The sequence below is a fragment of the Lonchura striata genome, chromosome 27 (assembly GCF_050655825.1).
Source record: "Lonchura striata isolate lonStrDom1 chromosome 27, ASM5065582v1, whole genome shotgun sequence".
In the NCBI taxonomy this organism is placed as follows: domain Eukaryota; kingdom Metazoa; phylum Chordata; class Aves; order Passeriformes; family Estrildidae; genus Lonchura; species Lonchura striata.
The window spans coordinates 2,866,374-2,892,289 of NC_140729.1; the positions used below are offsets into that span (position 1 = coordinate 2,866,374).

General features: G+C 45.9%; 2 protein-coding genes across 2 annotated transcripts; both read right to left on the bottom strand.

Moving 5' to 3' along the window:
• Nucleotides 1-4,844: 4,844 nt before the first annotated feature.
• On the bottom strand, nt 4,845-10,016 carry LOC116183104 (keratin, type I cytoskeletal 19-like). Its single transcript, XM_031507062.3, has 9 exons — nt 9,290-10,016; nt 9,118-9,200; nt 8,330-8,486; nt 7,852-8,013; nt 7,464-7,589; nt 7,044-7,270; nt 6,429-6,736; nt 5,874-5,975; nt 4,845-5,015 (listed from the first exon to the last, which is right to left on the bottom strand). Exons 1-9 carry the CDS (start codon nt 9,893-9,895, stop codon nt 4,990-4,992), a joined length of 1,797 nt encoding a protein of 598 aa, XP_031362922.1. The 5' UTR covers nt 9,896-10,016; the 3' UTR covers nt 4,845-4,989.
• Nucleotides 10,017-16,916: 6,900 nt separating this feature from the next.
• On the bottom strand, nt 16,917-22,085 carry LOC110471893 (keratin, type I cytoskeletal 19). The gene is made up of 8 exons (XM_077788422.2): nt 21,468-22,085; nt 20,523-20,605; nt 19,854-20,010; nt 19,281-19,442; nt 18,700-18,825; nt 18,315-18,541; nt 17,741-17,859; nt 16,917-17,210 (listed from the first exon to the last, which is right to left on the bottom strand). Exons 1-8 carry the CDS (start codon nt 21,957-21,959, stop codon nt 17,185-17,187), a joined length of 1,392 nt encoding a protein of 463 aa, XP_077644548.1. The 5' UTR covers nt 21,960-22,085; the 3' UTR covers nt 16,917-17,184.
• Nucleotides 22,086-25,916: the final 3,831 nt, after the last annotated feature.

The following is a 25,916-nucleotide window of genomic DNA, read 5'->3' on the forward strand; positions in this document are numbered from 1 at the left end:
ATAGTAAATGCAAAATTCTCTGGAGTGATTAAAGAAAGAGTAAAAAAATTGCCAAAATAATACCCTAATCTGTTTATTTATCTTCTAACAACCCACATTATTTCCTATTTTATTTACTGGTGTCTTTTTCCATATATAACTATTCATATAAGGGATTTGAACATACAGAAGAGTTCTTCTGGTAAGGGCAAGTTTTATTTCAGGCTTGGAGAATACTTTAAAAAATAACAACAATGAAAGGAAAGAAAGATTCAAACCACTAAAGGCAGAGAACTTTCACTCACCTTGACATTTCATTTTAGCTTTGTATTGTTACCACTCTTTGTATGTAAAGGAGGATCATAAATCACAGATTTTGCCTATAAGATACCTTTTAAGCCACATGCTCATAGGATATTCCTATTTTGTCTTTAGCATTGCTGCTATTTCATTTTTGTTAGTAGTTGCACCTTGGTGTGGAACACCTTGGTTTATAGGAGCCCTGCCGGCCATGAGGCTGGGCCATATTCCTGTGTATTCCTGGAACTAAGAATTGCCCTTGGGATGTTTGGTTTCTGTCACAGTCACTGTGTGTCTCTTTGGAATAGGACACTGAAGTGTCTGAATAATACAGGTGAACGATGAATACTTCATCCTCCTCTAAAGCTGCACAACTGAATTCCCTCCTGGCTGATTTTGAAACATTTTTTGATTATTTAATATTTGACTGTGCAAATACTTGTAAACCAGAGAAGATCTGTTCTGTGGACAGAATGAATTTTTCATATCTGAGCTCATTAGAAGAGTCTTTAAAGATTTTTGTTCTCTGATGCTTTTTGCTAATATATTATATGGATGCTGTAAAGTTATGGAATTACCTAAAAAGAAACCATCAGGTTTAGGACCATCTCTCATCTCTTTCCCATATGTGATGCACAGTTGAATCATTACATTAATGTTTCTGTGTCAATGCAGCATCCATACCTTATATAACATTGCTGTTTCCCAATGGGAGCAGGGTGAGGACCTTTGTTACTCCAGGCACCAGCAGTGCCCAGAATGTTCCAAGTGTGCACAGCCTCTGCTCGGGCTCAGCCCAGCTGAGTGTTCCTTCACTCTCACTCTGTTATTGTTCTCCTTTTAATCAGGCCTCCATGATCTGTACCAAAGAAGTGACTTCCAACCACCAGAGTGATGACAAACCCTGGGAGCAGCCCATGCTGCAGAACTGAGAGGCTTTTCCAACAGGCTGGAGCTGTTGCATTCCAAACAGGCCTGGAGAAAAGGTGTTTTCCCTTTTGTGCCTGTGTGCTGAAAAATTGAAACATTTTCCCTTAATTCAATGTCATTCTGCTGCTTCAGGCAACTACCAGTTTCTTTTCATCTATCCAGTGACCTTTTCTCATCACTCTTAACAGAAATTTTTATGAGAGCACCTCAGAGACGGTGCTCACTCCTCATTCCTGCTTCAGCTCAGAATGTTCTAGTGAAATCACTGTCATTTCTGAAGAAATTTAAATTAGACCCAGCAAAGCAAACTAAGGCAGCAGTGGGCTTGCCTGTGAAGTTTAAAACTTCCAGCACTCTCCCTTTTGTGCAGGATAAACCTGGACCTTCTATGCAAGGAGGCTGATGTGAAGAACAGCTGTTCCTCAGATCCCAAAAATGCACAAATGGGCTTTGCCATGTAGCTGTGAGAGCTGTGCCCCACAGCTGGGGACACTTTGCAGGCTGCTAATTCCCTCCTGTCAGCTGTCAGTGTTTCTAGCAGTTTCTGAGCCACAATCAGAGTGGTCCCACTGTCATTTCCCCAGTCTCCTACAGAGTGAAGGCAATTTGATTGGAATAATTCCTTTTGTTGGTAGCCAGAGAGAACAGCCAGAAGGCACGGTCAGAACACCTGCCAAGGCTCCTGCCTCTCTTGGAGGTGCAGATACCTCAGTCCTTTTGGGCTGTGCAGCCTCAGAGCCCCTCGGAGCTGTGGGCACGCACACTGGGATGGCTCTGGTCAGTGCAGTGTCCTGTGAGATGGCACATGGAGGGTGGGATCCTGGCCAGCCTGCAGAGACACTGGTGTGGCACCTTCTGCTACTGCAGCTCACGTGGGGTGGGGAAGGGGGACATCCATGGCATCTGCTCTCCTTGCAGCATAGCAAGGGAGGAAGGTCCTGCTGGGCTGAGCTCTGCAGAGGATTGACACACTCAGGGACAGCTCAGGTGGGCTCTGCCTTCTCCCACAGTGACATGATGTACTCGCTGCACTCATTCTGCAGCCCATGAAGATGGATGGCCTGGGTAGCATTTGGCAATGAACAGGGCTAACAATGAATGCTCAACGAAAGAGACATCAGCACAATATACACACACAGGCAATTTGGAAGTGACATCTGTGCTTTCAGATAGACACATGGATTGCTTGGGAGCTCTGAAGCCAAACACACAGGAGTGTGTGCACGTTGCTTTTTGCCTAAGGTTGCTCTGAAGGTCTTGTTCCAACACGTACAGCAATTACCATCTCAGAGCACTAATAGGAGCACCAGATAAGTATCCGAATTGCAACACTTTGTGCTCATAAAATTAAAGCTTATTATGTTGATTAATGACTAATGAGATGCATGCAAATAAAAAGTGCAAAGTTCTCCTCACTCCTCAGTATTGCTGCTGCCCCACTTTGAGCCTGCCCTAAGCTTTGACAGCTGGCACTACAATGTTTGTATTTTTTTAGTCCTGCTTTGCAATGGTTTGAGTTTTCCAGCTCTGTTCCTCCATGTAAGCCTGTTTTGTCAGTAAGCAAGTCCCAGTGATAACCCAGGTGCAGATTTTGTAATGCAAAATGTAAAAAGGAAAGAATCCTTGAAACTGGCTTTTTCTACTGGGGTCTTGTAAGAAACCCTCTCATTTTAGTCTGCTTTTTGTCTGTAATGAGTGCTAATGCCATGATTAAGTAGGGGGTTTTGTGAGTTTATTGGTTGTATTTATTTTGTCACATACCACAGCACGCAATAAACCATATTATGAAGCTGATTTACATTGTATAGGATGCAAACTCATTGAATGTATAAACATTATAAAAACATCTTGTTAAGAAAGACAGAGATTTTAGATAAAGAAAAGATAGTACAGTCAATGCTGAGTAGTAAAAGTAGTAGTAGCAGTATATTATTTATCCTTATGGCTCATAAATTGTTACTTACTATAACATATCAAAATAAGCATTTAAATCAGCAGCAGAACTGCACTGAGTATTGCATCACGCTGCACCCTCATATGTGTCTGTGCTCAGCACTGGCTTCTCAGCCCCTGAACTGCCTCACTGCCCTTCCCACGCTCCAAATTCCAGTTTCTGCTTTGCTTCCCCAGGGATCAATTCAGGAGAATTTCTTCAGCAGGGTTAAATGCAGAGATGCCTGATAACCAGCAGTAAAATACTAAAAGTAAGTTATATTTTTGGAAAGAAGGACAGGAGCAAGAGGTGTCTGTGGTACCACAGTGGCAGAGAGCACTGAACTCCAGTATGAACAAGCTGCTTCTCTGAGTAAATCATATCCAACCAGCCCAAGAGCCTCCTGTCACTGTGAGGCCAAAGGCCAGGTGATGGCCTGGAAATCACCCTGGGACAGCCAGGAAGCAGGCACTGAGCAGGAACATTTTTGAGGTTAACTCGGCAGGCTCCTAGGGAAGGTATGAGAAGCAGGGCTCCTGGACTGGGAGTATTCCTTAACTTGGGCTGCAAGTTGAGTACCCTGAAGAGACAGGTCTGAGAAATAGCTGTCACCATGTGCCAGAGGTGGAAAATGAGCAAAGCAATTGGAGAAAGTAGGCTCAGGGTACAGATAGCAAAACAGAGACAAGTGTGATGTGATGCTTCAAGGGGTTAAAAAAGAAGGTGATTTTGCAACAGGTGGGAGTTGGGGGTATCCTGGCAAAGAATCCCCACCATCACTGTGGTGTCAGGCCAGGTGCATTGGCATGTGCTTGGTGTGCAGGAGTCATTCATGCAGGTGAGCTGGTTCCTCCAGACCATAGAGAGACACTGGTCAGGAAAAAAAAAAATCAGTTTTTCTTTTTTTGTTTTGTTTTACAATACTAATTCATGGCTGAGAGCCTGGGATAAAGCAACACTGTGAATCACTGGCACAGATCTGCCTGGAACTCAGGAGTTTAGGATTCCCGTTCCCACGGTCTCCTACTCAGTCTGTGTTTCCCAACATTCTCCCATGGGTGATGCCTTCCTCAGAGGGAAAAAACAAACCTCATGGTTGTAAAACAGACAGAAAGACTCATAGAGTGATTGTGCTCTTTGGGCTTAAGCAGGTGAGGGGAGCAGTGCACAGGAGAAAGATGTATTTGTGAGCGGGTGTCGTGTGAGAAACCCTCTGGGTTATTTTCAAGTGAAATTCCCAACAGACCTCCTATTTTCAACAGGTTTTATAGGGAATAGTCAGTTCCTTAAACCCACCCTCTTATCCCTGATGCAAGTCAATAGCAGAAAGGTTTTGACTGAGTTTTCTTATCACAGGGACCAACAGAGCATTGTTCATGTCAGTGCAGACTGCAAAGTTTTGCCCAGTGAGTCTTAAGTGGTGAATATGTCACTGAATACTTCGTGTCTTATGGGCAGTCTGATATGTCGTTGTGTATTCTACAGGTAGTGCTTGATATTTGTAACTGATTCAAACAAAAATCTCTGCTAAAGGAACTTGCACTAGACACAGCTTTCTGGTTGCATCAGAGAGAAGCCAAGATTTATTAGCATTTATTCCACAGGAACACCAATCACGGTAGAGATTAACTCAGGTAACAGTGATTTGGAGCAGAAATGCAGATGGAAGAAGCAGACAGGACATGCAGAGAGCTCTGAGGAGCCCCTGGAGTGAGCAGTGTTGAGTAAGTTGGACAAGTGTTCACTCCTGCTCGTGGCAGGGGATGTTCAGCCGTGCTCAGTAGAGTCTTGCTTGGTCCAAAGGCCTCACTGGGAGGACGTGCAGTGGAAGATGCTGGTCTTGCTGATCACTCCTCAACCTTTCTAAGACTCCCTGTTGAAAGATGGAAGAAAGCAATTTTTTTTTTTTTTTTAAGAATTCAGTATTTTAAACCTTATGGTACTTTCTAAATATCACCTGTGCAGTTCTCAGTGCACCAGAGTTGTTCCCAGCCTTCTGGGAAGGTCCAGACAGTGTCAGACCTGAATTTGTACAGTGTGTGTGCAGATTTAGCAGTTAGCTACATGTATCTGCTTCTGTTCTCAGCCATGGCAGTGCAAATCATTTTAATTTAGTGTGGCTGCAGCAGTACAAACCAAATACAGGTGAACTTAGAATCTGCATTTGTGTGTGTATGGATATTTCCAGTAGATTTTTATAAGTTAAAGAGAGATGGCATGTAATATGCCTTAATCTTGCCTACCAAGCATTAATTTATATTGGAGTGTTGCGGGGCAGAGGAGATGTTTGATCAGAGGAATAAATATTTGCAGAGGAGTTTGCAAAGCTGATGTAGGAATTTTTTAAAAACTAGAGCTCATCTACACCAAATTGTACCAAATAATCTTCCTCATGACACAAAATCCTCCTGAATTCACTGCCTTTTTTTCAGCATCAGAGGTGTCTGTGCAGGGTTCCTACTCTTTGCACTGATAGCTTCAGGCCCTTTGGGGGAGAGCAAACTCTCATGTCATGACTGACTGTCAGTCTGCAACAGAACCTGTTTGGGACAGAGCCTGACTTAACCTGGTCATTCTAAGGACTAGATGGAAACCTCAAAGCAGGACCATCTTCCGTCTTTTCATAAAAAGTCAAAAGTGGAATTGAATCTTTCTAAAAATTACACCTTCCTGCTCATTTTCATCATTTTCAGGCTTTTGTCTGAGGTGCTGCCTGGACCTGGACCCTTACCCCGTCTCATGTGTTTTATGGCTTCAGACACTTCCTCCATGGTTGCTCCTCTCTCCAATGTTTTATTTCCTTCCAGGCAGAGCTTCATGTTTTCAGCACTTCCTGGAACCAGAGCCAGGAAGTCAGATATGGATCAGACCTTTTGGTCACTCTCCATATTTTGCTGCTTAGTATTTTGCAGCCAATTCCCCTTATATTTTAAATATCTTGAGTGTTTCAATTATTCTATCCTGCTTTAAACAACCACTGCTTACTGCCAGTCACATTTCTAACTTCTGACTTTCCTAGTTCCCTGCATACTTTGGATCTGGCACCATTTTCCCTTTTCCCCCTCCATTTCCTCTTTTCACCCATCCTCTGACACAAATCTTCATGCCATCCTTTTTGCTGCTCATGTTGATTTGTCACTGTCTAAGAAGAAATGTCAGAGTGGCCTTAAAACAAGATTGGGAAAAAAATAGCAAAACTATTTCCAGGAAGAAATTTATTATATCCCTTCCTGCTATTCAGAGAGAATTGTAGATTGCAGGATGTATTTTTAAATTCCATTTTTACCTGGGCTTTCACAAGAGGAGCCAGGCTGGGACTGGGAAGATGAAGAGCGGGAGAGGCAGGATTTACCCCCTTCTCCTCCTCCTCCACTGCTGCCACCTCCTCCACCTGAAGTTTTACCAGAGCTTCCACCTCCTGTTCTTCCTCCACTCCCTCCTCCTCCGCTTTCAGAAGAGGAAGATCTTCCATAGGATCCTCCGGTTTTTCCTCCACTGCTTCTTCCACCAGAGGACCAACAGCTTCCTCCTCCACTACTTCCTCCATGACCTCCTCCTCCAGAAGATCCACCACCAGCTCCTCCCTGTGAAGTGCTGTAAGGAGGAAGGGGTGTGTTATTTATTTCTTACCTTTCATTTCCCCAAATAATAGCATTTCCTGATGTGCCATCACTTCCTGATGGTACTTAGGGGAAGAAATGGCAAATTACAATTCTAAGTAAACACTTATGTAAAAGTACAGCTTTGTATGCTACCAGCTAAGATTTAGATTCCATGTGAATTCATGTAGTTTGTAGTAAATATGTTGTTGATTAATCCTTTATACCAGTTCCTAATACAAATATTGCTGCTGTCCTCTTTCCCTGATTGCATAGGTAGGTTAATTAACTGATGTCTGTACCTAATGCCATGCTGCCCTTCCTGCAGCAGTGCCCGGTACTGCTGGATCTCCTGCTCCAGGCGGGTCTTGATGCCCAGGAGCATCTTGTACTCCTCGTTCTGGCTCTCCATCTCACAGCGGATGCTGGCCAGCTCCTCCTCCAAGGGCCCGATCATGGCCTGGATCTGCTGCAGCTGCATGTTGTAACGACGTTCTGTGTCTTCCAGGTTGGATTGCAGAGAGTCTATCTGCAAAAGGAAAATAAAATGCAGTGTTTATGGGAATGTGGCAGGATTAGGTCATTCTTATGCCCAACATGAGAGAAGACCCACATCATGTCAAATGCACCAAGGATCAGTGACTGTCACAGCTGACATCCTGGCATTCCAACAGCTCCTGAGTTCTTTGCATAGCAGGGGATGAGGAGCAGTCGTTACCTACCAGACTGATCTGCGACTGCAGCTCAATTTCCAGGCTCTGGAATTCACGTCTCAGCACAGAGATCTGCTGGTTGCTTGATTCGATTTCCTGGCTACTTGAGTGGACTTGTTGACTCACTTCCTCCATCTGAAAAATTAATGTAGGGAATTGCAGTTTCTGAGTTTTACTTACAGTGCCAGCATGGCAGTTTATCATGGGCCCTTTTGGAACACAACAATTGCAGAAGGACCACTGGTAGAATGAGGCTGTTAAACTTGTTGTGTGGCTCTGCCAGGTCAATTCAAGCCCACCTGTAATTTACTTCATTTTGACCAAAGGGATTCAACCATTATTTTGTAAAAGCAATGGAGGTTGTGTCATTCCTCTACAGGAAGTTGTCACCATTTACCTTGCTTTCGTACCACTTTTCAACCTCCGCACGGTTTTTCTGAATAATAGCTTCATATTCTTGCCTCATCTCATTCAGTTTTTTCAGCAGATCCTCTCCTGGAGCAGTGTTTATCTGCACATTCACATCCCCATTGGACTGGGATTGCAGCAGTTTCATTTCCTGCAGAGAAAACACAGGCCCAAGGACAATGAACGCAAATGGAGCCTTTCAGATATATATATATCATATAGATACAGATATAGATATAGATAGATATAGATATAGATATAGATATAGATATAGATATAGATATAGATATAGATATAGATATTTGGAGGGTTTTTGTTGCAATTATTTAGCCTTGACTTTCCAGTCATTGCTTGTTGAGCGGGCTGAGCTCAGGGGCACCCTGGAGCAGCCTGGCCGTGCCCCTTGGTTGGTGTTGGATGTCAGCTTCCCACATCTCCTGTGAGTGTTTCAAGGAGCTGGCTCTTACCTCCTCGTGGTTCTTCTTGAGGTCGAGGATCTCCTCCTTCAGAGACTCAAACTGCATTTCCAGGTCGGACTTGGTCAGGGTCAGGTTATCCAGCAGGGGCCGCAGGCTGTTGAGGTCGCCCTCCACGTTCTGCCGGAGCCCGCTCTCCATCTCGTACCTGCAGCAGGGACAGTGCAGAGAGGTCAGCCCTGCTCCTGGCACCTCAGCCCTCCTCCAAATTGACATTATTTATGGAAAATCCACCTATTCTGGAATCACTGTCTGCTTTTTTGTCTGTACTTTGGAACTTGCAGCATCTCTCAGCCATTAGAATTAGGAAATCATCAGTCAATACTTAACATTTAATTAATAATACTACTTAATAACATAAAGTTATTATTCTTTAGACTAAATAAATACAAAGTTTTGTATTAATATCAAACTTTAATATTAAAATGTGTTCTGTGGTCTTTTTCATTATCTCATCTTTACTACAACTTTTTGCAGATTCCATCTATCTAATGAACCTAACATTCTGTGACAGAAAATCCCAATTTTTATTTTCTTAAAAATTAAACCTTTTTTAAGCTCTGGCTCTGCAGCCATAGGCAGCATTCCCATCAAAGATCACTCTAGGAATACTGAAAAATAAGAAGTTTCACAAATTATTTCAGTTGTGCTGCCATGGAATTAGGAGAAAGCCAAGTCCCTCTGGATTGATTTTTGTTTATGGAATTAATCTATGAAACTAAGTTCAGGAAAGCAGGAGGAAGGAAGTCAGTGCCTGTAAAAGAGCAATATATATTTACTTTATTCTAAAGTCTTCTGCAGTCATCTTTGTATTATCCAGGTCCAAAAGTACCTTGTGGGTCTCCACAGCTGCAGCCACAATCTAGAAGAGACACAACATGTTAGGAAAACATTCCCTGTGAATCTCTCAGTCTGTCAGTGTTTCATCTTCTGCAGCAAAAAACTTCCTACCTGCTTTTGAAGTTCTTCAATTTGTCCATAATAGTGGCTGTAGTCCTTTGGGCCAATAGGACCTTGCTTTTGGTACCACTCCCTGATTAACTGCTCAAGCTGAGCATTTTCCTTTTCCAAATTCCTGACTGTCTCCATGTAGGAAGCCAGGCGGTCATTAAGGCTCTGCATGGTCAGCTTCTCATCGTAGGAGAGAATTCCCACATTCCCTCCATGAAAGCCACCGCTGCCAAAGCTGCCACCACTGAAACCAACTGCTCCTCCACCAAAGCCAGCTCCATAACCACCCCCAAAACCGCTCCCAGACCTGAAGCCCGTTCCCATGCTGCTGTGGCCCATTCCCCCTCCATAACATGCACCACCCAGTCTCCCTCCACAGCTGCTGCTGCTCATTCCTCCTCCATAGCTACTGCGCCTGCCATAAGCACTTCCTCCACCACAGCTGCTCCTGGAGCTTCCTCCACCACAACTGCTGCCAGAAAACCTGCCACCACCACTTGTCCTGGAGGTGACTGTCATCGAGGAGGCCGAGGAATACGAGCTGCCCCCTCCACCGCTGCTTCCCCGCAGGCAGCTCTTCAGGGGCTGCTTGGAGCCACAGCTCATAGTGGCAGCAGCAAATAACTCAGGTGAAAAGTCAAAGCTGGTCCTACAGTTGGTCTGGAATCATAGCTCCAAGTTCCAGCCAACCTCCTCTGCATTTATACCTGAGACAGTGGGTGTCACCGTGGAAGGGAGTACCCGCTTTCCATGTGTGGTTGCAAGCCCTAATTTGCCAAAGGGAGATGCTTGGCAGTGGCAGGAAGCTTAACCCTTCCTCTAAAACATTTGTTTATTAACACAAAACATGTAATTTCTGTTGGGTGGCTCTGAATTAGGGAGATCTCTGTTGAGATCTAGTGCACTGGCTTACAGTCATTCGAAACAAATTCATCCCACTCACCTCGTCCTGGTCACAGCCCTCTCAGCACAACACTACACTGCCACAATACAGGACAGCAATGGATGTTCCTCTCTTCTGATGCTCAGATATTTGTCAAGGAATTCTGGCTGACTTTTTTGTAGCTAACTGAGATTTTCATAGGTTTTTCATTATCCTATGCTCTAAGCTCCTTGTTTGCAATCCCTTATTGCTATCTGCCTTTGGAAAGCCCACTGCAGGAAGTATGTTGTAGGGACACAGAACCACTCTGACTTATTTGCAATATCTCATAAAAACTCAGTGAACAATGGCAAATATCACATGTCAGCAATTATTTCAATCACACCTCTATAATTGTGTTTTATAAATAACAAATTAATTAAGAAAAATGGTATCACAACAACTGCAGAATTGCTCTGTGTCAGGTTGAGGGAAGGAAGTGTGGCAAGTTGTTGCAGGGAAAACCCCTTGCTTGGACCAAGTGCAGGTACAGGATGGTTGAGAGACCTGGGAAAGCTTTGAGGCTTGGGGCTGGTCTCTCCTGACATGGCTGGGAGTGTCATTGATCATGGTCCTGAAGGGGATTCAGAATTTTATCAGGATGTTTTCCCTATGCAGCACAAATACAATACTTGGAGGAGAAAGGTAAAATTCCTGGTTTGGGGATTAAGTCAATAAACTACATCAAAACAGCATTTTTCCTTCAGATTTGGCTTCCATTCACAGACACAACATGACCAAAGTAGGAAATATTTGTTATCTTCCATTCTCTTCTTTTAAGATTGTACCTGTGCCCAATGCAGTGGATAGTTCAGCTGTACATTTGCCCTGTGAGCTCTCACAGCACCCTGAACCTCAGACTGTGACATTCTCCCCTGGGCACCTCTCACCCCTCTCCTCCTGCCCAGGTACCTGATCCTTAGCAAATCTCTTGTAGGTGGAACTGGTGTGATACCAAATTTCCTGTATTGATTTGGGATATTACTGTTTTCTCACTCAGCCTTTGTGGTGGTGCTTGTTGCTAATTGAGTTTTGTTTGTTACAGCAATTGTTTGTGGAAACAGCTTGGTACAGAGGCTCCTCCCAGCACACCCTGGCCCACGCAGAGGAGATGCCTCACGTTCCACCTGCTGCTCCACTTCATCTCTGAAACATCTGAGGGAGCAAGGCCTCCCTCAGAATTTCAGTGGTTCACCTCAACACTCAGTGGAGTCTGGGGGATAATTTTCTCCAGAGAGAAATCCTTTTCTCCCAGAGGGAATGAAGTTCTCTTCTATACTTCCACCTACTTTGTCTTAAGAAGCACCTGGGTCATGTCCCATTTAACTGTTGCTTTGACACGCTTGATACAGAGTCATGGGAACAAATCAATGCTGTTCTGTATAATTCTGAAGAAAGGTTCTGTTGGGTTTTTTTTCTTTTTTTTTAACCTGGAAAGATATTTATTACATCTTCTGTGTCAGTCATTCCTTTTAGGAAAACCAAACTTCTTGTCTTCCCTTAACAAAAATAATATTTTTGGATGGTTTGTATATCATTGAGGATGCTTATGTGTAATTTTATAGCTTCATTTTTAATACATGAAAGGAAGATTTAATGCCATTTTCCCCCCTAGAACTTGTGCAGGCAATGTACTGCAAGAGTGAAACTTAGCTCCTTAAAACTGAAGAAGCCTGACAGATTCATCATGTCTGGAAATCCTGGCCAGGATCAGAGATAGAAGTTACAGAACAAATGGTTCCTGAAAGGAACGTTTTATTTCAGAGCTGCTGTAAGGTGGAAGCTGGTTTATGAGGTGGTAATTTTCTTTGCAGTTCTGTCTCATAGTATTGTCTAGGCCCTTGCAACACTCTGAGCTTCCTGGGTGATCTTAGATAAGGTTTCCAACAAAATCCAGAGATGCTGCTGAAGTGCAGCTGGAGGGCTGGGAAACCTTCACATAAAAGTGATTGCAGTAAACTTCAGGAACTGGAAGGATCCCCGGCGGTACCTGTGAAAGGGACAGTGAAACGTTGCGGAATCTGGGGCTGGTGCTGCTCACTGCATCCGAGCCAAAACTGGGCAGAGCCAAACTGGCATGGGGGGATGGGGCTTTTTTGAGGGGTGTGGAGGGGAAGAAGGAGGCACGTGGCTCCACAGTTGTTTGCAATGAGGCCTCTCCCTTTTCCTGTGGTGAAACTGCTACGAGCTTCTGCCCAAAGAGGAGGATGGACTATTTAAGCCTGAATGGCTCACCCAGCCTGGCAGAAATTCTCCCAGGATGGGCAGGAATTCACTCAGCATTTCAGTGGTAGGGTTCTGGGTGCTCTGCACAGCCCAGCTGTGGGAGAATGAAGCCCTTTTCCTTTGGGAAAAGGAGAAGGTGAGCACACCTTCTGTGGGTGAGCACACCTTCTGTGGGTGAGCACACGCCAGCTCCTCGCAGCCCCAGGACCACCTTCCCCAGCTCCACACCCTCCCCACGCTGTTGTGTTTGGGAGAAGCTGCCAAGGCTGCTGAGCACATCTGTGGGGTCACAACTGGACTGTTGTCCTCCTTTTTGGTGCTTCATTGGGATCCTTTTCTATCCTTCCTGCTTCTGGTCAGGTCTTGTGGGAAAACTCAATTCTTGTATATTGCTACACAAAGAAAAACTATGAAATATTTACCTGGGGAATATGATTCATTCTCATAATTATATGTTATAAAGTAACTCCCATTATATGATCATCAGACAGTTTTATTAACAACAGATAATCCCATAGGATTTCTCCATAGTACAAAAGAAAGCCAGGCTGTGCAATGTGACTGTGTTGGAGGATGAATATCATTCTTGTTTGTACTCTGCTCTTCATTCCAGTGAGCTTCAGCTGCCTGACACTTAGCATTAAGCTGTTCTCCATTAAAATCTAAATTATGAGGATCTTTTTCTCATCCAATTAAAAGCTAGATACTTGAAAATGGAAAAATCTGATTTAGATCTGTTGTAATGCATTAAAGGTCAATCACATTTATTGTCTCAGTAGTGGATTAACTGCGAGTTCTAAGCAAAAAGTAATTCCTACCCAACAATTCATAATTGTTCATTCTGTAATGAGAGTACAATGTATTTAGAATATTTTGTCCCCCCACTAACACAGCTGTGAGTGCCTGGCAGCAGTTCCATCCAGAAACATTTGAGGCTGAAAATGCTCAGTTCCAACAATTTCCCGTGAAAAGTGTGATTTTCTGTAAATGTATTTTTGTAATTAGAAATAATTCTGTCAAAAGATGGTTCCTCATTCTTCTCCAGGCATGAGGCTCGTAACCATTGTGCTTGGATTTGTTCCCACAACCCAAACCACACAGTATTGTTTTAGATCTCAGTGATATTCTGTAAAAATCATCTGCAAGTGGCGGCCTTGGCAGTGCTGGGTGAAGGGCTGGACTCGAGGATCTCAGAGGGACTTTCCAACCTAAATGATCCTGTGATTCCCTTATGCCAAAAGCTATTTAGGATTTTTTTAAGCAAAGGGTTGTAAAATATCTGTTTTGAAGTGAGAAAGTCCCCGCCTCTCCTGAACTGTTCTGCAAGCCAGGGTGTAATGCTGGCGTCCACCCACGCTCCAAGGTGTGTGGGCACTGGGAACATCCCTGGAATCTGTCCTGTTGTGTCCAGTGGTCCTAATGCAGCACGTTCACCCACTGGTCAGTTAAAGCTGGACTTGGCATGGACAGGTGACCTGCTGCCCTCCAGAAGAGCAGTTGGGAGAGTCAATCCAGCAAACATCCCTCCTTTAGGAAAAGCATAATTCCTGCCTACATTCTGCCTGATCTGTTACTCACTCACTATTGCACAGCTAAGCAGTGATGAAACATTAAAGAGCACCTTCAAAAGCTCCACCACCCAACAGAGAGATGGTGGTTGTGATAGGAGCAGTAATTAGGTGAGTCAGAGCTGTAAGAGACTTTCAGAGCACAAACTCTTTGGTTTGGAGCTGCTTCATTGTGGGTCTAAACAGCCCTTGGCCCAGCTTTCTCTCTGGGGTCTCAGCTGCTGCTCCACCGGCAAGACCCTCATTAGCAAAGGGTCATTACAGCACATTTGCAACCCCTGAGGAGACCTGGCTTTCACTATGCTCCCACCTAACAACACAATGCAAAATACTCCAGTACCGTTTGGAAAACAAACAGGTATTAGCAAACTGGCGAGCGAGTTTCAGTCTGGCGCCCGTCCCACGTACCCCCACGCCGGAGAACACCTGGGATCTGTGGGAGGCAGGGGGACACCTGCACCATCTCCGAAGTCACAAGCAAAAGCGGGTCACACGCTAAGAGTGTGACCATTGAATTCCGGCGGAGCTGGAGCAGGATGCCGGGGCTGGTACGCGTTCGGTGTTTTGGGCACTGGCATGTCCCCAGCACATCCCGCACACAGCGCTTCGCCCGGCTGCCTCTGCTGGGAGGGGACGGGCCGAGCCCCCGGCGCTCCTTCGCCGCTCGGCCCTGCCGGCGGCTCGCTGGGAGCCGAGTGCCCTCTAGAGAGCACCTGCAGCGAGGGCCGGGCAGCATTCGTCCTGCATCTCCAAATAATCTCCAAATATCCCGTGTGCTGACGCGTAGAATGTGGCGGGATCCCTCGGCGTGGTGGGCTCGATGGCACAGAGGGAGCGCTGCCCACCCCACTGCAGGGCAGGGGGGCTGGGCAGAGCTCCAATTGTTGTAGATTGTGGATCAATTCATTTTTATATCATTTAAATCACATATTATTGTTATTATTGTACTTCTGTTGGATAGTCTAACAGCAACTACTTCCACTTAGCCACAGTCAGGATTAGCTCTCAATTAGCTTAGCGTCTTTGGGCCCCTTAGGAAAATGTAAGCTCGGCTTTAAGCAGAGTCTCAGACTTTGGTCTCAGGTTACGCAGTGTTTGCACACCCGGGACAGAGCAGGGACCGGACAGGCTGGGGACAGGACAGGGCTCGGCGTCAGGACACTGACAGGTCAGTGTTTCCTTGGGATCTGCCAGCTGGGAACAGCTGACACCTGATGGGGAGAGCTGGGAAGTGCCAGCATTTCCCAGGCATTTTTCAGCACAAGAAGCATTTGCACGTCAGTCAGGATTACTAATTATTCCAGCTGCTCTTAAATTTTTTGGTGACTTTAAATACAGAAATACAGTGTTAATGGCAAACCTCTGTTTCAGACTCAGTCCAAACTGAACAGTTTTTGGATTGGCCAGTTTTGCCCTGTATTTTCAGGCATGCCCAATGTCTCTGTCATACGGGAAAACACATAAAATTTAAAAAAAAACCAACCCAGTATAGGTATTTAAAATTTCTCTTTCCTCTGGGAAAAACAACCAAACCCAACCCAGCGTAAATATTTTCACAGGCGCTTCAAGTTGGTATTTCACTCTGTGGTACAAGAGGGGCAGTTCCGATGGAGCAGAAGGTGAAAAGTCAGATGCCAAATTCCCAGGATTTTAGTTTCGATGAGCATCTGCCTCTCGCTCAGGGAGGATCTGATTCACGCTGTTCTGCTGGGAGGAGCGAGCAGCAGCTTTGGGGCGCTGTTCAAGGCTTTGGGCAGCTGCAGGGGGAAATTGGAATCTGGGAGGAGCGGGGGGAGACCCTGGCCCGGCCCCACGAAGGTGCAGGTGCTGCCGGCAGGACCCCCCGGTTCCTCCCCGCTGTCGGGATGAGCATCTCTGGGCGGTGCGGCCGCCCGGGAGCGCCCGGCCCCGCCGCCTCCCGGCCGCCAGGGATCACTCTTGTCCCTTCTCCGCTTCCTCACAGCCAAAATTCCGCCCTCCCTTTGCCGCTTCTCTGCTCCCGGCTTATTGCAGCGCAGGGACCGGCCAGAGCAGACGCAGAAATGCTCTTTTGCACGCGTATGGCACAGTCAGGAGCAGGACCTGGGGAAATGAATTTGCCTTTATGTTTCAGATGTTTTTTAGTTTCTCAACAAAGGTGTCCAAAATATTCTGTACGTGTTTAGGTATGAAAAATCTTTGTACCGTGTCACATAAGGTACAAAAACATCTTCCAGGTCGTCAGCTCTTTCCGTCCTGTGGGTGTCTCTGCACAGCTGTGGATGTCCAACCACCCCTTGGCTTGTCTGAAGAGCAGAGGAGCTGAGAACATCTGCCATGTCAGCACCAGCTGCCCTGCTGCCAGGCACCCAGAAGGGGCATTGTCCTCGCAGGGTCCCCCCCTTTCTGTTTGACACAGAAGAGCTGGGGCTGCTCTGTCGAGGGGGAGTCCCTACTCGGACATGCTCACACTGCACAAGTCCAGGAGACACGCAGAGCCAGGAGACACCTGCTGAGACGTGTGTGACAGACATCATGCTCCCCAGCACCAGCACATCTCCCAGTTTAACACCTGACACATCTGGAGAGGAGCTGGAGATGTGCACCAGAGATGGCTGCTCAGGTGGTACCTGTGTGTGGATACACACCTGCCTGAGCCTTAGAAATTTCTGTCACTGTTCCTTCACTGTTGAGCTCCAGCTCTGCTGGTCTGTCTGACTTCTCCTGTGCCACACAGGAATGGGCAACATCTGCCTCAGGCTGTGACAACAGGGAGGAGCAGGACAAGACCTGCCAGGTCAGCAAGGCCACTCTCCTGCTGGCAAAGCAGCTTTGTTCCCAGTGCAGGATGATCCTGAGCAGTTGAGGTGCCCTTTGCTCATGGATCAGCACCTGGTGTTCAAAAGGAACTCAGTTTCAGACACAGGTTCTTGATTGCATTAGGCAGAAGCAAAGTTTTATTAGAGACATTTTTCACCAGCAGGTACATAAGTGACCTGACTAACTCAGGTAACTTCTAGAGGTTACAGCATTGCAGAACAGAAGAGCAGAACTGAGGAGGTGGCTCCTGACACCCCCTTTAGCTACGTGGCCAAGCGTCGCTGAGTTATTTCTACTTTCTCTGCACAGAGGGTGCAGTGAACAGGGACTGTTCTCGGGTTGTCTGTGGCTTTCCCTGTCACCTTCCAGTCCATTTCTCCTTAATCACAAATTCTTCTGCAGGTCACTGGAAAAAAAACACAGCAGCATTATTTGATTGGAACACAAGTAAAATCCTTCCCATAAGAGATATCAGATCTTGGTGGTGCCCTTGTTTCTGGAATGTACTGCTAAGCTGGTGCAGCTGGCAGCAACCCAGGAAGTGCCAGAAATTCCCTAAATAATTTGCTTTAATGGGAATTTTCACTTGTAAAATTATAGGTTTACTCTTTTTTTTTACTCTTTCCAGACTCTTTACTAAGCTTTGCCTGTTGTCTTCTTCACTTCTTCTTCCAGAATTCCACTATCTCCCTGGCCTTCTCCTCTGCATTCTACTGCTCCTTTTTGTCTCCCATTTGCTTCCTCTACCCCGTATTCAGTCCAAGCTCTCTTTAAACCCATTTCTCTGTGACACCACCACTGTATCAGATCCCCCCTGTAGCACAGAGATGCTGAGTGGATGCCTCTGACACATCCTAGGAATGTGCTGTCTCCTGGCCTTAGCGCACAAGGAAATGAGCAAAGGCAGTTTTCCTTTTGTGAAAACACAGTGCTTACCTTGTATGTCTCCAGTCTTGCAGGGTGGGACCTGGGCCTGGCAGTGGGCAGCTGAAGTTGTTGTGTAGGTGTGGCTCGTCCTAATGACCCCTCCACCAGTTCCAATTCCTCCTCCGTGACTAGTGGGATAAATTTTGTGAGAGAAATAGGGAATTTTAGAACTTTACATGTCACTGCTGACTGACTACATGACACAGAGTCTCAAACTATGGCCTTTATAGGCATTACAGTATTTTACATTACATTTTCTTTCTCTTTCAGAGTTGCTTTACATTTGTGCTCCACCTTGACATGGACAGTTCTCACCCATCTTACTATAAAAAAGGGACTGTCACCAATACGGACATAATGCCAGGAGTGACAGTGTTGTCACCAGCAGCTAACAGATTTGGTGTTCTACTTTGCAGATCCCAAGGACTGACATTTAATTCTGATTGGAATGTTCATCATGAGACAACTTTTTCATCTCAGAGAAAGCCTTAAGAAAGACTGAAGATCAGGTTGGATACCCAATCTGTAATGCAGATCCCTGACATTTTCATTTATTCTCTAGTGGATCTAGAGAGATACTTACATGAGGTCCTGCTGTCCTCCTTCCAACAGGCACCGGTAGGTCTGGATCTCCTGCTCCAGGCGGCACTTGACGTCCAGTAAGGTCTTGTACTCTTGGTTCTGGCACTCTATTTCTGCTCTTATTTCAGCCAACTGCTGCTCCACGCACGTGATCTGGCTCTGTAGCTCACTGAGGAGAGTGTTGTACTGGCACTCAGTTTCAGCCAGAGATGATTCCAAGTTATTTCTCTGATAAGATAAGCAAAAAACCAATCACTTTAGTGTCACCTTCCAGTCCAAAAATGAACGAGCCATTTGCCACCATTGTGCTGGTTGGTGGCTCTGGCTGTTCATGCTGAGAAACCCAGCAGTGAGCAGTTGGAGCTGTGAGTCAGCTCATCACCCACCTGGCTGAGCTGAGCTTGGAGATCGATTTCCAGGGTTTGCAATTGGCGTCTCAGTTCAGTCACCTGGTTGTTGCACGTTTCCACCTCCTGACCACTTGTAATAACCTCCCGATTCACCTCCTCAATCTGAAATCACCAATCCAGGACAAAGAGCTTTAGGGACCTCTGGGTATGCTGGATTTTCTTTTACAGGAGCAGAACACGATGAGTGTTCAGCAAAAGGAAACAGGGAGCAGGGCAGGTTCTCTGTGCACAGGGTGTTCCCTACCAGCTCCACTACTTGTTCATTTAATAAATCCCATTCACCTCGTGGCTATTAAATCTCTTTAATCCAAATGTGGAATATCTCTGTTCCAACAACACACCACAAGGCCTTGTGGCAAATGTTGCTGTTCCAGGTGGGACATAAAAAACTGGTCAGACAGGCCTGTGGCTCCTGTGGAACACAGGGTATAATAAGTGCTGCTTTTGGGCTTCACTGGGAAGGAAGAACTGCTATTGTCTCCATGTCTGGTCTCTGAAAGACTCCTGGGCCCAGGGCTGTGTGTGTCAATCTGGTTGGCAGCACAAGTGTTGCTTACCTTGCACTCGTACCAATCCTCGACTTCCTTGCGGTTGCGCGCTATCAGTGTTTCATACTGGCATCTCAAATCCTCCAAGATTTGCCTGAGATCTGGTCCCGGGCAGGCATTGACCTCCACACTCACATCTCCAGTTGATTGTTTCCTCAGGCAACTCATCTCCTGGAAATAAATCCCAGATCAGATCACGGTGGCTTTTGGAAGGCAGCACAGAAGAGCAAAGCTCAGTGACCAAGAACTGCCCTCCCCACGAGACCTTCCTCCCTGCTGTGGCTGTGAAAGGCACTGGAGCATGGTGCAAGTGTTTTTCCAAAGAAATTGTTAGCAAATTTGTTTCTTCATCCACTGGAGTCAGCAGCAGCATTCCCCACTCTGGCACTCCCAGTGTGAGCACAACCCCAGGAGCAGCCCTGCCCCTGCCTCCCTCCCCTTCTGAAGCAGAGTAGTCTGAGCCCCAGAAATTTTTGGTGGGAAAGCCATGACCTGAAAGTGGATAATCTTTTAAATCCCAAGCACAGTGGCAAAACTTTCTACCAGGGGCCATGATGCTTGTAGGGTCTGGGCAGGACCTACCTCCTCATGGTTCTTCTTCAGGCAGCAGAGCTCCTCCCGCAGTGACTCCAGCTGTGCCTCCAGGTCAGACCTGCACAGCGTCAGCTGGTCCAGCACCTGGCGCAGCCCGTTGATGTCGGCCTCCACGCTCTGGCGCAGGGCCAGCTCCGTCTCGTACCTGCGTTGTGCCAGGAAGCACAGATTCAGGATGGGGATGTCCCACATGGGTTCTGTTTGTGCCACAATCTCCTTCCCCAGCTCCATGCTTTGACCTGCATTTTGCTGTCCAAGGTGAATGCACTGTGCCTTGGATTTCTGCACCATTTCATGTCTGTTACATAAAAGCTTTTCTAATGTTTTTTCCCTGCTCCTGCTCACTGTATATTTGGTATCAACTTATTCAGCTGCATTTCTGCTTTGTTGATCCCATCTGCACTGGTCTGGGGTGAAAATGGGCCACTCCCTGAGGTGCCTGTCCCCAGCCTCACCACAAACCCTGTTGCTAAATGTTTTTCTCAAGAACACTAATTAAGGGAGGGCTGGTGACCAGGAGCAAAATGCCTTTAATCATCCTGCCCTGTCGAAGTGGTGTAGGGAGACGTGTCTGGAGCCTCTGTAATTAGTGCTGAGCCTCCCAGGGAGGTGGAAAGGAGCAGGGGGGAGGCAACAGGTTCATAGAGGGGCACTCACTTCACACGGAAGTCGTCAGCTGCCATCCTGCTGTTATCAATGTCCAGGATGATCTTGTTGTTATCAATGGTTGCGCAGACAATCTGGAAAACAGCAAACCATGAGAGATGTCTCCTCTCTCCTGTTCTACTCTATAGGTTTTTCTGCCTTGCAATTAGGTAGTAACTCTTCACATTTCCCTTTTTCTGTTACCTTCTTACTTAAGTAACCTTGTCCCTTAAGCAGACAAGTTGAAGGAGGTGGCTTTGCCTCCTTCACTTACAGAAGAAAGGAGATCGGCCACACAGAGCTGGGAATTAAAGAGTTGTGGCATGGGACTTTCCAGTTTCAAGATCTGAAGTCAAATTCCACTGATGTTTCAAAAATAAACCTAAAGAACCTTCCTTAAGATACTAAAGCTCAACTGACATCCAAGCTGGCATGTTCTGGACTTCAGATTTAAGGACCTTCAAGGAACATGGTGGGAAGGTGTCTTTAAGCCTTAGAATCAGCCATAACTTTCATAATGGACTTATTAATATCAGGCTGTTTGTGTCACTGTGACAATTAGTTTAATCCTTTTCTCACTTAGAGATTTATAATGTTTCATTTGATAAAGCATCCAAAGTGTATGTTTTTGATTGTCCCCTAGTTTGCTTCACTCTTTCTGTAGCTGACACCACTACATTTCCTCAGAGTACATTGGTAATATTACATTTACAATTGGATAGTCAAATACAATATACCAAAGCATCCTTTTCCTCTTTCAGAGTGTTCTCCCACCAACACCACCTTGCAGGTCCTTGATGTGCCCCCACACTCAGCGATGTCAAAGGGGAATTTGCCAAAATTTCTGTTTGCAAAGACACTCACAAGCACCAAAGTTCCCTTCAACAACTACAGTAGGTTTTAAACACAAATTCAGGAATAAGCTTTCCAAAAGGGAGGAAGAGCCCAAGGGATTACCTGGTTCTGAAGATCCTCAATCTCTTTGTAGTAGCAGCTGTAGTCGCGGGGCTCGCAGGAGAGGCCCTGTGTTGCGTACCACTCTCTGATCCTGCACTCCAGCTCAGCATTCTCCTTCTCCAAGCACTTCACCTTGTCCAGGTAGGAAGCCAGGCGGTCATTGAGGTTTTGCATGGTGACCTTCTCATCGCAGGATGAAAGCAAGCAGTCGCCACCAAGACCCCCAACAACCACACCGCCTCCGAGGCCAAACCCGAGGCCATTGCCATAGCAGTTGCCACCTCCATAGCTCCCACCAGCCAAGCTACCAACACTCAGTCCCCCTCCATAATTCACTCCACCGCAGTAACTCCTTCCAGAAAAACCTCTGCCACTGCCTATGCCAAAGGAAGAAATCCGTGCTCCACCACCACCACCACCAATGATGCAGCTGCCACCGCTGCTCCTGCCTTTGCTAGACACAGTAATAGTCTCCTTAATGTTGCAACTCATGGCGACAGCGGTTGGAAATGCAAGCAGAAGCCCAAAGCAAGATGCACAGCTTGATACGAAATCAGACTGCAGGCTGGCTGTGGCCGCCCATCCCTATTTATACCTTCCACAGTGGGTGTCACCACTGCTTCTTCTTCCCATAAGGCTGGCTACTCCAGCCATTGGTGCCAAGAATAATTTCTCAAAGGGAAGTTTCCTTTCAAGAAGCCTGGTAGACAAGGAAGATGCTTTACATGTCTCTTGCTAATTTCAAAAATACATTAGCAATAATGTTTTATGAATCATCAGCTTTTTGTTTATGATGCAAACTTACAGCATTAAGCCAGGAAAAACACTGTCCTAAATTACATACCAGGAAGAAATCATTAAAGGTTATTGCATCAAAGAGGTCTTTATCTCTCATTAATTTATTTCATTTTATTTTGAGTTGAATAAGCAGTTTTCATGCAAGGTGCTGAGGTTGGAATATGTAAGATGAAAAAGAAAGAAGAAATACTAAGTTTGCTTTCCGAATGATGTATGAAGAATGATGTAAGAACTCTGGAAAGATCAGAGACACAGAGATTAACCTTTAAATCTCTCCTTTGCCAAGATGACAAATCTGAAACACTCTGCTGTGAGACAAGTGAGACTAAGGAGGGATCTTGTAATGGACATGGATGAAAGGTTCTTCATACATGATTGCGGCTCTCCAGTAATTCACAAAGGATTTGTTTCATTATGTGGAGAGTGTAAAGGAAGGTAAAAGTACTTTAAGTATTTCCTGTTGTTCAGTGAAAGATAATTTCTGCACTTCTCCTCATTATGGATTATAATTGTTGCTGGGAAAGGGTGGTTTTGAAACAGTGGATGGGAGTAGAAACATCCTATGGCAAATTTCTCTGTCAATACATACTTCATTTTAATCAGAGCTTCGAGTTTGCTGTCCTGGGACATATAAAGACAGACTTGCTGAAAGAGCTGCAGAGCAGTCACTGCCCTGTGCAGTTCTACCTGGGCTGGAGAAGCTGGATTTGGTACAGACTAGAGACTCTATCAGTAATGTTTCCAAATCCTAATTAAGCAAGGAAAATAAAAACGCCTTTCACGATTTTGTAATCAAAATTTAGGCTAAGCTTCTTTTCATGAGATGTTTTGCTGATGCTCCAGAGCACTGGCCTTCTCCCTAGGGAGCCCTTTTCCAGTGGCCATGGAGCAAGGGGCAGGCATTCCATGGCTTTCTGAACCCAACTAACTGTTCCTTGCAAGAAATTCTCCAAATCCCCTTCACCAGGGAAAAGTGAGTTCAAATTCTTGCTGAAATCCTCACTTAGTGTCAGGATTGTGGATTGGACTAGCTATTGTTACGGCAGGTAAATGATCTCTTTACTTAAGGGCTGATTTATCCCAGTATTCATGGATTTACCCATCATTTTATTGCTCTTATTTCTGTTGAAAAGATATCTCCCCTTTTCTTTGCCTCCTTGGATGTTCCTTATTCATGCCATGAAAGGCAGAAGCGTTCCAGTGATCTCTCCAGCAGCCCGGAGACAGATGTGGAGAGGCTTCCCTAAGTGATTTACTCCAAGACAAAGCCTCTGGCTGAGCTGCAGCTGGACCCAGACACGGTGGCTGCACGTCAGCCTGCCCTCCCTGACAGCCTGGGCCTCCCTCTGGCCCAAACCCCACAGAAATAAAGCTCAGAATAGGTAAAAGCTCTAATAAAGTTATTGTGTATAAGAAGGAATCACCAGATTTCATTCCTAGGGTTGGAGAACATAATTGGGAGTCAGGGTGTGGTGGCAGGAGCAAACCGAAACTGCTGTAAGCTGCGTCGCTGGAAGCTTCGCTGGTCTGCGGATAATTCCTCCGGAGTTTCCCAACAGCTGCGTGCAGCAAGCATCTCCTGAGTGAGCACACATTCCTTCCCCAGCCCCGCAGTTATCACACGGCCACATCGGTGTAGAGCAGGCAGAAACACGGGATGACTTGTACTCCGTGGGAGTGGAGGGTGTCTGCAGGCTGGGGACGCTCCTGCTCCTCCGAGACACCTCGGTCCCCTCTGCCCCTCGCAGACACAACGCCCTGTGCCCAGGAGCTTCTCTCTGCACACACTTCCCTCTGGCTTGTTATTTTTCCTGTTTATCTCCAGGAAATGAGGGCACTAGATAAACTAAGACAAAACTAAGTAATTGTTTTGAGACCTTAAAAAATTAAATTAAGCTTTCCCTCATGTTTTCATTTTGTTGTTTGAACTCATGAGCTTCCTGGGTCCGTCTCATCCACACAAAGAAGTCTTATGGAAATGTAGCTTCCAACATTTGCAGCTCATAATTTGCAGCTCTTTAATAAATGAAATGTTTCCAGGGTGTTTTCTGCTGGGGAACTGTTAATCACAACCTGCCTCTCCTGAGCTGCCTTCCACACTCATCCCAACTTGCAGGTCCACAAACAACATCACAGCGTCCCAGGAGCTGAGGCTATACCCCCCGGGGGCTTTCCAGAGGCATATTCATAATTTCTGGATCATTAGTGACTTTCTGGCCGTGTCATTTGGTCTCTTTCACCTCTCAGGAATTCAGGACAGCTCCTTTATGAAAGTGCATGCTTTGGACCTGCTGGATGTGGTGGAAAGGGTGGGAAGCTCTTTGATATGAGCCCAGGGAATCTGGAGGAGCAGCTAGATGTCAGCAGCAGTTCGCAAGAGGAGGAACCAGCCCACAACTGGTGGGAATCAGCTGGGGCTGCCAGGAGTGACTGGGAAGCTTTTACATACTACAGGTAGCCAAGAGTTTCCAGAAGACTGGAAACTGGAAGAGTCTCAGTGCAGTGTCTTTATATTTCTAGAAACAAGAATGTGAGGACTCAGATTGGGAAGGATTGAGGCTAAAAAGGGCAGCATTGGGGTATCTCACTGTCTGTTTTTGCACTGAACAAGGCAGGAGAACACAATGGAGATGGACAGGGAAATATTTGCTTCTCAACTTCTCAGCCAGAGCTCTGAGAACAACTGGGATATCCACTGGAGTCCAACACAAGGAGATTTGCCATTATAGCCACAATTAATATATCTTTTGATCTCTTGTGAAGCACTGGCCATACATGTCAACTGAAAGAATTCTGCTTCAAGTGTGGGACTTCATGTAGGGCAGAACCAAACTTTTAAATAAGGTTTAATTTAGTCTTGGTTTAAAAACTAACTTTGGCCACTCCTCTGAGTCATTGCAGGTATTCTAGTACTGCATTATCTTGTCTTGCCCACGGATACTATCAGTGTCTAGTAGAAGAAATAAAGAAATATCATTGAAACATCTTCTCTCTGTGGCCTCTCACAACAGGAGAAGGGCACCTTTCACCTGCTCCCTGAGACTTTAGTGGCTGAACTTCTTCAGGCACTTGCTACCATATGAAGTCTAGCTCTGTTTCATCAGAGAAATTGGTGTCTTTATAAAAGAACTGGCAATAGAAAAGTGTGCCACACTATACTGTATGTCCAGTCCTGAAGTTTTGTCTTTGTACCTGTTCTCCTGACCTGAGTCTGGCTGTTCCATAACCTCCAGCCTTTGATGGAAAAGGAATAACCAGGAGTTTTCCTTTACTGGGTCATCTCACAGGTGAATGTGACCCTGTAACAGCCACACCATTGCCAAAACCACCCCTGCTTGTCTTTCTGCACCAACAATTTAATCCTCAAAACACCCTCATAATACTTTGAACTGCCAGTTCTCCAAACCCAGAGTAACTTTGCCAGCTCACTGTGACCCACGGCTGCTCTGGCAGGACAGGGCCAGGACAAAACCAGCTCAGCAGCAGCTACACAGCTGCTGGTCAAGGCCAGGGAGGGACTAACCTGCCTGGTCTGTGACAGCTGGGTGGCTCTGGATGTCCAAAGGCCCTTGCTGGCTTTTCTCTCAATCCTATTCTCTGGTAAGCTGCACTTTTTCAGTTCACATTCTGCCCTCTGCAGCTCCCCAGACA